General features: G+C 42.0%; 1 protein-coding gene across 1 annotated transcript; it reads left to right on the plus strand.

Annotated features, from left to right (window-relative positions):
• Positions 1-3,286: 3,286 nt before the first annotated feature.
• On the plus strand, positions 3,287-12,595 carry LOC140715337 (interferon-induced protein with tetratricopeptide repeats 5-like). The gene is made up of 2 exons (XM_073027390.1): positions 3,287-3,420; positions 7,335-12,595. The coding sequence occupies exons 1-2, from the start codon at positions 3,416-3,418 to the stop codon at positions 8,803-8,805; spliced, it is 1,476 nt and encodes a 491-aa protein (XP_072883491.1). The 5' UTR covers positions 3,287-3,415; the 3' UTR covers positions 8,806-12,595.
• Positions 12,596-12,672: the final 77 nt, after the last annotated feature.

Here is a 12,672-nt window from a genome sequence, read left to right on the forward strand (position 1 = left end):
GTACAGCACAGGAACAGGCAGAATGAGGAACAGTACAGCACAGGAACAGGCAGACGAGGAACAATACAGCACAGGAACAGGCAGAACGGAGAACAGTACAGCACAGTAACAGGCAGAACGGAGAACAGTACAGCACAGGAACAGGCAGAACAGAGAACAGTACAGCACAGGAACTGGCAGAACGGAGAACAGTACAGCACAGGAACAGGCAGAACAGAAAACAGTACAGCACAGGTACAGGCAGAACAAGGAAAAGTAAAGCACAGGAACAGGCAGAACGGAGAACAGTACAGCACAGGAACAGGCAGAACAGAAAACAGTACAGCACAGGAACAGGCAGAACAAAGAACAGTACAGCACAGGAACAGGCAGAACGGAGAACAGTAAAGCACAGGAACAGGCAGCTAACCCACATTATCATGTCGAACTAATTAAACAATTGATTAAATGTCTAATTAAACTAAGCCCTTCTGTCTGCACAGAATCCGTCTTTCTCCTTTCTGTACACAATCATGTGCCAAGCTAACAGCAATTTAAATGACTCTGTTGTATTTTCCTCCTCCACTCCCACTGGGAACACATGACGCATTATAGGTAAATAGCATTATAACAAAAACTTTGGGCCCATTGACCTTCATAAATCAATGTACTGAGTACAGGAGTTGGAATGTTATTTGAGGGTGTATGAGAATTTGGTGAGGCCTAATTTGGAGCATCGTGTCTAGTTTTGATGAGCTGCCTACAGGAAAGATGCCAATAAGATTGATTGGACACAGAGAAATTTCCCCACATTCTAGTGTCCTGCATGACCAAATAGGCATGTGTTACAAAATCAAACTACTTGAATTAATTGCCAATCCTACATTGCAGAAGACTGAGAAGATTTGATAGAGGTATACAACATTATGAGGGGTATAGACAGGGTAAATGCAAGCAGGAGCTTCCACTGAGATTAGGTAAGACTACAACCAGATGTCATGGGTGAAAGGTGAAACGTGAAATGTGAAAGGGGACATGTGAAATGACAAAGGGAACAGGAGGGGTATCTCTTCATTGAGATGTTGGTGGGAGCATGGAAGGAGCTACCTGCACAAGTGGTCAGTTTCAACATTTAAGAGAAACCTTGATAGGAGCAGGAATGGGGTGGGTCAGCAGTCTATGGCCGGGTTGCAGGTCGATGGGACAAGGCTGATTAATGTTTCGGCACACACTAAGTTCATGTTTCTGTGCTGTAGTGTTCTATGACTCTATCCTTCAGTAACTGGTTCACACCGGATCAATCTCTTGTGCCAGAAATTCATAGAAGTTGTTGTGAATTCTCTGAACCTCCAGCCACAATATCTCCAGGTTGGTTATTTGACACTTTGCCCTGCTTTAAGCTCCCTTTCTGTTGGATGTTGTTTTTAACTTCCATTTCTGCTGTTCTAACTTCTCCTTACTCTTTTGTTTTCCCATGGCTGAGTTCCCTTCACTGCTCCTATATCTCTGGAAAATTACAAACAGGAGAAAATCTGCAGATACTGGAAATTCAAGGAACATGCACACAAAATGCTGGTGGAACTCAGCAGGCCAAGCAGCATCTATGGAAAGAGTAAAATGTCAAAATTTTGGACCAAGACCCTTCATCAGGAGTGGGAAAGAAAGATTAAAAAGTCAGAGTAAGAAGGAAGAAGTACAAGTATAGATTTATTAATCCACACCTTCACGTATTCACCAAGGTCACTTATAAAATTCACAAAGAGCATTGGTCCCAGAATATGGATCAAACTTTCTTAGATCCCATTCAGCATGACGTAGTGGATGAGCCGACCATGGGGAACCATGATGGGTGCAATCCTCTCTTCCGCAGTGCTTAGTTCTGACTAAACTTTTCTGAGGACCTGTAATCTCAAAAGAACAGTGTAGAAGAAGTGTCTGCTCCAGAGGGAGTTTAGTGCAGTCGATTCCTGACAAGCACTTACCTACTTTTAGTCGTCCTTACCAGCACCATGTTGCCCTGCCGGCTCACACTTAAACTGCAATGTGGTCTCCACTCTGAACGTGCCACACACAAATTTCCCAGCCTCCTGAAGGCACCACGCCTACGGACCAGGCTCAAAAATTACACAGCTTGAGCTGCTGCTGTTGGTGACACCTTCTACACAATCTCCCCGCCTCCCCCTCACCAATACTGTCTGATGACACACCACTGATTTACCTGACTTGCCCCAGTATTGCAAACTTGAAGCAAAAGCCAACTGCTGAGAGTCTCGCACAGACGCAACGCATGGAAGCCCCCTTACCTCAGATTGACTGCACCAAAGACCATTGTGCAGAATCAGTGCTGTGGTTTCTGAACATCTTTTCATATACATGCAAGCTGTGCCAGATAAGGGAGTTACATTTCTTTTTAGATTGTTGGTTTACTAACAGGCTTCCCAAATACACCTAGACAATGGGGATAGTGGGGCCCTCCCAGATGGTTCACTCAGCACCTGAACTAACACGGAAAGCTCCATCCAAATGCTTTAAATCTACACAGATATCTCGTAAAACTTACTCAATTGATGATTAAACTTGAAAGCGCCCTAACATTTACTATATGCTCCTGATACCTCTGATCCTGCACCCTGAAGCCACTGCACACAGATTTCAACTACCAGAGATGCCTCCAAATAACCAGGAAACCTTCACGGCTCTGAGACCGTCAAAGCTACGATGTTCCAGCTATCCTTCTAGAAATCTTAACGAATGCAGAGTGCAACGATAAAAAAAACTAATGAAACACTAAAACTAGCGATACAAGGATACTAAGCGGGTTAACAATGTTATAATAGCAATGTTAACGATCTCAAGCATTGACTTAAGCATTCAAATTAGCACATTTAAGAGCATCCAAGTGACCTTCAACATTCAACAAAAAAATATCAATCGGGCGGCTTCTAACTTGACTAAACTGACCAAAGACAAAACGTGAATATGCAATTGTGCTGTTCGCTTCTAACATGCCCCAACCCACACATTACTCATAGTAAATGCGAAACACAATACAGGCACAAAATAGATACATGGCTCCTACATAGCCTTACAAAGAGAAATTTATTATCAGTGTAAAATTGTTGAAGCAAATGTAGATTCAAAAGACCAAAACTATCAGGTCGTATTCAGGTGAATCAATCAGCTTGAGCTTTGTTTGTTGTGAAACTAGGCTGTGATTATCATTGGCTCAGGTAATTTTGAGTCAGCCTGCGCACTGACGTTGGATATAAGGAAGAAAGGTACATCTGAGTTTCACTTTAAGTGTCAATTCTCTTATCACTAAAGAAACAACTTACAAGTAATTGAGCTGGAAAATTTCAAAGCTTTGATTACCTTCTTTATTAGCTCGACATTAGAAGTGTAAAAGGAATTTGAGGTGCTTCCTTCAATCAAGAAAATGAGGTAAAGAACACTGTTACTCTTTCTGTGTATATGTTTTCCTGTAGAGCATTGTAATGAAATATGTTTTAATGTCAAATATATGTTTCCTCTTGGGCAGTCTCCTCGGGATTAAGGAAGACTTGATTTCACTCTCTATGCTCCTTCCGTAACTGGCACTAGGGTTTAGTGTGTTCCACAGTGTATCCTGAGTTCTCCTGTGTTGAGACTGTTGGCCCAGAAGTTCCCAAAAGTTAGTGGAGAGTTGCAAGCTTTCAGGAAGACTTTTAACATTTCCCTGAACCTTTCTGTCTGCAACACTGACACAATCCAGTCAGACACCATCTGTAGGCGGAAAACTATTGTTGATAGCTCGGATCAAACTCCAGCGTCAGGACTGTAGTGTGTACTTCCAGAGGACCTGCTCAACCCACTGACCTCTGCCAGCAGTTTCAGATTCCAGCATCTGCAGTTTCTTGTGTCTCCTTTCTCTCTTCCCACCTGGAAAGATTTTCTCTTGATAAAGCTCAGAATAACATGAAGCCTTCAGGAGTCATGAATGGTCATGCAGCTTCAAGGATGGGGATTTTAGCCTGGGAGGGGACTTTGGTGTTTATTAGTTTATTCTTTTAATGAGTCTGGATGACTTTGCAAAGAGCATATGGTGTAATCTTTGCAGCGCCAGGAACTGGCTAATATACAGTCTTTGAAGCATATTGGGCAGCAGGGATAAGCTAGTTAAGTTTATTTTATGCTGGCTTTGACTTCTTGATGTTAGAGTCACAAAAAAGTACAGCATAGATACAGGCCCTTTGGCCCATCTAGTATATGCCAACCAATATAAACTTCCCTCTGTCATCGACCTGCACTGTTACCATATCCCTCCATACCCTTACCATCTACGTACCTATCCAAACTTCTCTTAAACGTTGAAATCGAGCTCACGTGCACCACTCGTGCTGGCAGCTCCTTCAACAATCTCACAGCCCTCTGAGTGAAGAAGTTTCCCCTCATGCTCCTCTTAAACATTTAAGCTTTCACCCTTCACCCATGAGCTCTGGTTCTAGTCCCACCCAACCTCAGTGGAAAATAATGTTCAAACATAATTTTCCTGCGTCTGTCATCTATCTGTGATATTAATCCACCTTGTTTATTTTGCGTTTTCCTTTTTATTTCCCTCTGGACTGCTCCAGCTAAGCATTTTCACAACACCACATCCTTTGACTTTTTTTTTGTTTACATTCTTTGTCACGTACACGCAACCCTGTAAAAGTATCAGCAGCAATAGAACACACCTAGAATTTGATTTTGATGTTAAACTCTATTTATTACGTAGTAACTACTTGACACAGTAACTTAAACCAGGTAATTCAAAAGTTAGCGATGTTATACATATATGTGTGTAAATATAATTCCCAAACTCATTCAAATTCGGGTGGAAAATTTAAAGTCTTACGATGGTAAGGTAATAGAGTTCAGTACAATGCACAATGTTGTTGTTGAGAGAGAGGGGTATTTGCAAATCAAGATAAAATCCACCATAGGAGAAGAACAAATAAACTGGTGCCGCTGTCTTCCATCGTCAGCTCCGAACCACTCTCAAGTTACACAAACGTAGCTCATCAGAAAAGGGACCGCACCCAGGCACGGGTAAACACACCGGTAGCCTCCACAAGGTCACCCTTCTACACACCGTGATAGCCACTGATCGATCCTCAACCCACCCATGTGGGCTCTCAAAGGTTCCACTGTGTGTGTCTGGAGAAAGTCGTCTGACTTTGCTTAAATAAAACATGCTGCGAAGCAAACCATAACATCGAACTGTCCATCAAATAACTCCACCTCTCTTCACCATGGCAACCCAGAAGCAAGCAACAGTTCTGCAGTCGGTTTTCCTATCGCCTCTCTCTCTCTCTTTTAAAGGCACAGTCCACATCCAGCACATCTTGCTCTCTAAACTCTCCCTTTCACTCGTTGATCAGGTCACCCCGTAGCAACCTAGTTTTACATCTCTTCTCACTTTACCCAGCCTGCAAGCTCAGCTAACTAATTTTCTCTCCTTTCTGACATTAACAAAAGATGTTCAAACTGAAATATTAGCTCTGTTCCTGCTAACGGATTTTTCCTACAAACCTGCTGGATATTTCCAGAATTTTCTGTATTTTAGATTTCCAGCAATTGTACGCATTTATTGGCTTCCCATGGCTTGCAGCTTGGCCACTGGGCCTGTGAAGGCAGCCGCCTGTGTTGGCACATTGCAGGTTACTGCTGAGGTTCAGGTGGTTGTACTTCAGACAAATTGAAATAGGTTAAGCAATTAATGTTAGCTCTGAAAAATTATCTTGAATCTGAAGGAAATTTTGTTGCAGAGGGCATTCACCAGTGCTGCAAAGAAAATTGAGGCAATGACGTGGTTGTGTTTGATACCGGTCTTCAATGGAATTGTGTCTGCTGTAGAGACATGGGTTCGGACAACAGTTTTTAGACCAGCCCAATGTGTACTCATGATCAAAATGAATGTGTGTCGCAGCTGAGTTTGAGGACAGCACCTCAGAGTTCCTCCAGCGCAGAGAGAGGTCATGGTCCAATGGCAGGGGTGGGAGGGAGCCAACATGATTAGAGAACAGGCTTAGCGGCAGAGATCTAGAATATTTATCAGCTTAAGCCCAGATGTGCACATGCACATGCATGCATACACAGAGATTTACATACCCTTTCTTCAATCCTACCATCGTGATTCCTCACAACCACATTGAACACTAAACACAACAGGAAAAGAACAACCAATCAATGCAGTGCTAGGCACCAGGACCCTCAAGTTATGTCCTGCCATTGAATATTATCATGGCAGATCAATCAACACTGGCCTTAGACCATTTGTATCAGTTCTCTAAAGGCCGTACAGCACAGCACCGGAACAGACAGAACGAGGAACAGTACAGCACAGGAACAGGCAGAACGAGGAACAGTACAGCACAGGAATAGACAGAACAGAGAACAGTACAGCACAGTAACAGGCAGAACAGAGCACAGTACAGCACAGGAACAGGCAGAATGGAGAACAGTACAGCACAGGAACAGGCAGAAAGGAGAACAGTACAGCACAGGAACAGGCAGAACGAGGAACAGTACAGCACAGGAACAGGCAGAACGGAGAACAGTACAGCACAGGAACAGGCAGAATGAGGAACAGTACAGCACAGGAACAGGCAGAACGGAGAACAGTACAGCACAGGAACAGGCAGAACGGAGAACAGTACAGCACAGGAACAGGCAGAACGAGGAACAGTACAGCACAGGAACAGGCAGAACGGAGAACAGTACAGCACAGGAACAGGCAGAACGAGGAACAGTACAGCACAGGAACAGGCAGAATGGAGAACAGTGCAGCACAGGAACAGGCAGCTAACCCACATTATCATGTTGAACTAATTAAGCAAGTGATTAAATGTCTAATTAAACTAAGCCCTTCTGTCTGCACAGAATCCGTCTTTCTCCTTTCTGTACACAATCATGTGTCATGCTAACAGCAATTTAAACGACTCTGTTGTATTTTCCTCCTCCACTCCCACTGGGAACACATGACGCATAACCAAGAAGGAGATTAATTTGTAATGCGGCTGAATGTGTGAAACGTAATATCATTGAAACTACCAACAGAGTGATTTCAGGAAGCAAGACATAGACTGGAGAATAGGTTCCATTGCCAAGGCCTGGCATATCTACACACACATGCACACACACGCACACACGCAATCACGCATGCACACACACACGCACGCACGCGCACCCTGTCATTATGAAATCCTGCCTCATTCTCATTACCACACTGAGTACAATGACATAAGGTGAGGAATGCACCCAGCGAGACAGATCTGCTGACTGTTTCAGAGACTGAAGATCAAAGACACATTTTCATGAATTTTGTTCTCTTACAGCAACACACCGAGAGATCTGTTGAAAGAGAATCTCGATCAGCTTCAGTGTCACTTCACGTGGGCCCCGCAGAAGGAAACCATTGACTTGGAAGATATGATGTACAGATTGCAAGATTCTGTAAGTCTAAATTTGAAGTATAAAGCTCACTCCTGCAACCAACTCGCTTTTGTAAACTGCCTGAAGGGCAACTATGAAGAAGCAATTCAAAACTTAAAGGAAGCTGAAAAGATTCTGAGGGAGGACAACAAAGATGAATTTGAAAGAAGAAGCATCATCACCTATGGAAACTTTGCCTGGGTGCATTACCACATGGGACAACTGACAGAGGCCCAGTCCTATCTCGACAAGCTGGAGATGATCTGTAAACCACTCAGTGATGGCCCTCGCTATACAGCAATGATACCCGAGGTGTACGGGGAGAAGGGATGGTCATTGTTAAGATCTACAGCTCGATATTATGAGGAGGCAAAGGAATGCTTTGAGAAGGCTCTGGAAGAAGATCCTGATAATGTGCAATGGAACATGGGATATGCCACTGTACTATTTCGGTTGGAAGCAATTTTTGGAACCAAAGAGAATCGTGAACAGAGACAGTCAGTGAAGCATCTGCGTCGTGTGTTAGAGCTTGATCCCGATGACTCGCTGGCCATGGTTCTGTTGGCTCTAAAACTTCAGGAGCTGAAGCAAAAGAAAGAAGCAAATGAATTAGTTGAACAAGCATTGCAGAAAACCTCTGATTATCCAAAAGTGCTTCGCAACGCTGCAAAATTTTACCGAAAAGAAAAAGATGTGGAAAAAGCAATCATGTTGTTGAAGAAAGCATTAGAAATTTCCCCACATTCTAGCGTCCTGCATGACCAATTAGGCATGTGTTACAAAATCAAACTACTTGAATTAATTGCCAATCCTCTAAGCAAGGATCCTCAGAACCCTGAATTCCAACAAAAAGCAGAGTTGTTCAGTGATTGCAAGTATCATTTTGGAAAGGCATTTGAGCATCGTCCAAAGACAGCCATTAAATCACAACTGGATTTTGCAGACATCTGTGTTAGAAATGGAGAGTATTCCAAAGCAGACGAGATCTACAGTAATCTGCTAAAATTAGATGACACTCGCCCAGAAAATGTGCAGACAATAAATTTAAAGGCTGGTTTATTTCATCTATTCCAGAGGAAATCTGAAGATGAAGCTATCACATTGCTAAAGAAAGCATTGAAGATTGAAATTCACGCAAAGGTATGGAAAAGTGCTTATGAGCATTTGGAGAAATGGGCAAATAAGAAACTTTATAGGAATCCACATGACAGCATGGCCCTTGGTGCCAAAGGGCTACTGCATCAACTGGTTCACAACAAGTCCAAAGCTGTTGAATGTTATGAAGAAGCCTTGCAGTTTGATCCGGGCAATGAAGAATATCTCAGTGCTCTTTGTCAACTACGCCTTTCCCTGGAGGACCATAATGATGTTTGAAAGGTGAAATGATTTTACTGGATCGGAGGACAGATCTGTAGGATTTCGTACTAAATATATTCTGTTTATGAATGAGGGTTTTACTTGTGAATGTTATTTTAAAAAACAATGTTATTGTAACTATAGCTAATCCCTGTGTTTAATACAAAGAGAGTGACACTTCTAGTCCTGTGAACAAATTAAGTTAGTTCATTTCTTTGGACATTCATTTTTATCTGGAGAGAATGTTGAATTTATAAAATTACAACCAACGCATCCAAATGAAAAGTCCTGACAAGTTTCCTCTCCAAATTGTTTAATGCATTGTTCCAATATAGTCACTGTTGTTCAAAGGCTCATTTGTAAGATTATTAATAATCATTTTCTAATTGACCAAAATGAGACTGTAAATAGATCTGTGTATAACTCATTTCTCAACATAATGATTTCAAAAAGGAACTTGTATACATACAATGAATTCATCATCCAATTTAACAGTAAGTTTGATTTGCTCAGTCTAGACATGTGTTAAAGTCTCCTTTGATTACAATCAAAGGACACCCCTACTTTCTTGACCTCTGACTTGCTCTCTGATTAATTATGTGACACCATCACTTGTTTGAAAAGCTCAATGGAAGCATGGTGTCTGATAAGGGAGAGTCAACAAGGCTCTGTGCATGATAAGCCACATCTAACCGATCTTGTAGAGTTTCTACAGGAAGTTACCAGCAAAGTTGATAAAAGCAAGGTAGTGGATGTTTTCTACATTTGACAACATCTTGAATGGAAGGGTGATGAAAGATGTTCAGTCGCTTGCTAATCAAGATGAGGTCATAAGTAAGATTGGAAGTTGGCTGTGCAGAAGCCAGAGATTAGTTGTAGATGCTTGTCTCTCTGACTAGAGGCCTGTGATAAGAGTTGTGCTGCAGGGATTGGTGTTGGGTCTGTTGTTATTGTCATCTATTTCAACAATCTGGATGATAACGTGGTTTACTGGTTCAGCAAATTATCAAATGACAGCAAGATTTGACATGGAGTGGGAGCGAGGAAGACTAGGAATCTCAACCAGCTGGAAAAATGGGCTGACAAATGGCAGATGGAATATAATACAGATAAGTGTGAGGTGTTGCACTTTGGGATGCCAACCATGACAGGTCTTACAGGGAGAGCGATAGGCACTGAAGTGTATGGTAGAACAGAGTGATCTGGAAATATGGATCCATATTCCTTACAAGTGGTGTTACAGGTAAATAGCGTTATAACAAAAACTTTTGGCCCATTGACCTTCATAAATCAATGTACTGAGTACAGAAGTTGGAATGTTATTTGAGGGTGTATGAGATTTTGGTGAGGCCTAATGTGGAGCATCGTGTCTAGTTTTGATGAGCTGCCTACAGGAAAGCTGACAATAAGATTGAAAGAATGCAGAGAAAATTTAGAAGGATGTTGTGGGACTTCTGGACCTGAGTTATGGGGAAAGGTTGAATAGCTTGGGACTTTATTTCCTCCATCGCAGAAGACTGAGAAGATTTGATAGAGGTATATGACATTATGAGGGGTATAGACAGGGTAAATACAAGCAGGAGCTTCCACTGAGATTAGGTAAGACTAATTCCAGATATCATGGGTGAAAGGTGAAACGTGAAATGTGAAAGGGAACATGTGAAATGACAAAGGGAACATGAGGGGGGATTTCTTCATTCAGATGTTGGTGGGAGCAAGGAAGGAGCTACCTGCACAAGTGGTCAGTTTCAACATTTGAGAGAAATCTTGATAGGAGCAGGAATGGGGTGGGTCTGCAGGCTATGGTCAGGTTGCAGGTCGATGGGACAAGGCTGATTAATGTTTCAGCACACACTAAAGGCATATTTCTGTGCTGTTGTGTTCTATGACTCTATCCTTCAGTAACTGGTTCACACCAGATCAATTGCCTCATGCCAGAAATTCATATAAATTGTTGTGAATTCTCTGAAACTTCAGCCACAATATCTCCCAGATTGTTCTTTCTTTTCAAATCTTTTTATTATTATTATTCAAAAATAGCACAAGTACATTGAAGTAACAACATTTACAATGCCTCATAAAAGAGGAAATTATCTTAAGGATTGAAAATTGTGTGAATAAAAAAAACCTACTAAGCAAGAAAAGTGAGGGAAAAAAAGATTTGTTATTTGACACTTTGCCCTGCTTTAAGCTCCCTTTCTGTTGGATGTTGTTTTTATCTTCCATTTCTGCTGTTCTAACTTCTCCTTACTCTTTTGTTTTCCCATGGCTGAGTTCCCTTCACTGCTCCTATATCTCTGGAAAATTACAAACACGAGAAAATATGCAGATACTGGAAATACAAGGAACATGCACACAAAATGCTGGTGGAACTCAGCAGGCCAAGCAGCGTCTATGAAAAGAGTAAAATGTCAAAGTTTTGGGCCAAGACCCTTCATCAGGAGTGGGAAAAAAAGATTAAAAAGTCAGAGTAAGAAGGAAGAAGTACAAGTATAGATTTATTAATCCACACCTTCACGTATTCACCAAGGTCACTTATAAAATTCACAAAGAGCATTGGTCCCAGAATATGGATCAAACTTTCTTAGATCCCATTCAGCATGACGTAGTGGGTGAGCCGACCATGGGGAACCATGATGGGTGCAATCCTCTCTTCCGCAGTGCTTAGTTCTGACTAAACTTTTCTGAGGACCTGTAATCTCAAAAGAACAGTGTAGAAGAAGTATCTGCTCCAGAGGGAGTTTAGTGCAGTGGATTCCTGACAAGCATTTACCTACTTTTAGTCGTCCTTACCAGCACCATGTTGCCCTGCCGGCTCACACTTAAACTGCAATGTGGTCTCCACTCTGAACGTGCCACACACAAATTTCCCAGCCTCCTGAAGGCACCACGCCTACGGACCAGGCTCAAAAAATACACAGCTCGAGCTGCTGCTGGTGGTGACACCTTCTGTACATGGGATTTTCTGGAACAGTGCAAGCTGACATGATCTCCCACAGGACGCAGAATATGTATTCAACCTGACAACCTACCTGCCTCCTCCTCACTGATACCAATAACACTGTCAGATAAGGCACCACTGATTTCCCTGACTTGCCCCAACGCTGCAATCTTGAAGTAAAAGAAAAAGCTGAGAGAATCACACAGACCCAACACACAGAAACCCCCTTACCTGCACCAAAGATCACAGTCCAGAATCTATGCTCTGATTTACAAATGGCGTTTTATATATACGCAAGCTGTACAAGGTAAGTGAGTTAAAATTTCTTTTTAGAGGGTTAGTTTTCTAATAAGCTTCCCAAATACATTTAGTCAATGGGAACAGAGGAACCCTCCCAGATGGTTCATTCACCAGCTCAACTACCACAGAAAGCTCCAACCAAGTATCTCAGCTCTACACAGATATCTCTTAAAAGTTACTTGATTTGATGATTAAACTTGAAATCGCCCTAACATTGACTACATGCTCCTTACTCATCAGAGCCTGCGCTCTGAAGACCACTGTACACATTTCAACTAACACACTACCAGAGATGAACCCCTGTAGTAGCAACCCTTTGCGGCTCTGAGGCAATCAAAGCTACAATGTTTCAGCTATCCTTCTCGAAGTCTTACCAAATGCGGACTGCAACGATAAAAGACAATTGAAACTTAAACTAGCTTTACAAGGATACTAAGTGGTATAATGATGTTATAATACTGATGTTAACAATCTCAAGAGTTGGCAAAACATTCAACTTAGCATATTTTAGAGTAACTCAGCATATTTAATGTACTTCAGCACTCAATAAAAAATATTAATTAATCAGACTGCTTCTCTGGTTCTTCCTCGACTAAACTGACCGAAGACAAAGCATGAATATGTAACAATACTCTTCACTTCTA

This window comes from Hemitrygon akajei, chromosome 23 (assembly GCF_048418815.1).
Source record: "Hemitrygon akajei chromosome 23, sHemAka1.3, whole genome shotgun sequence".
NCBI lineage: Eukaryota > Metazoa > Chordata > Chondrichthyes > Myliobatiformes > Dasyatidae > Hemitrygon > Hemitrygon akajei.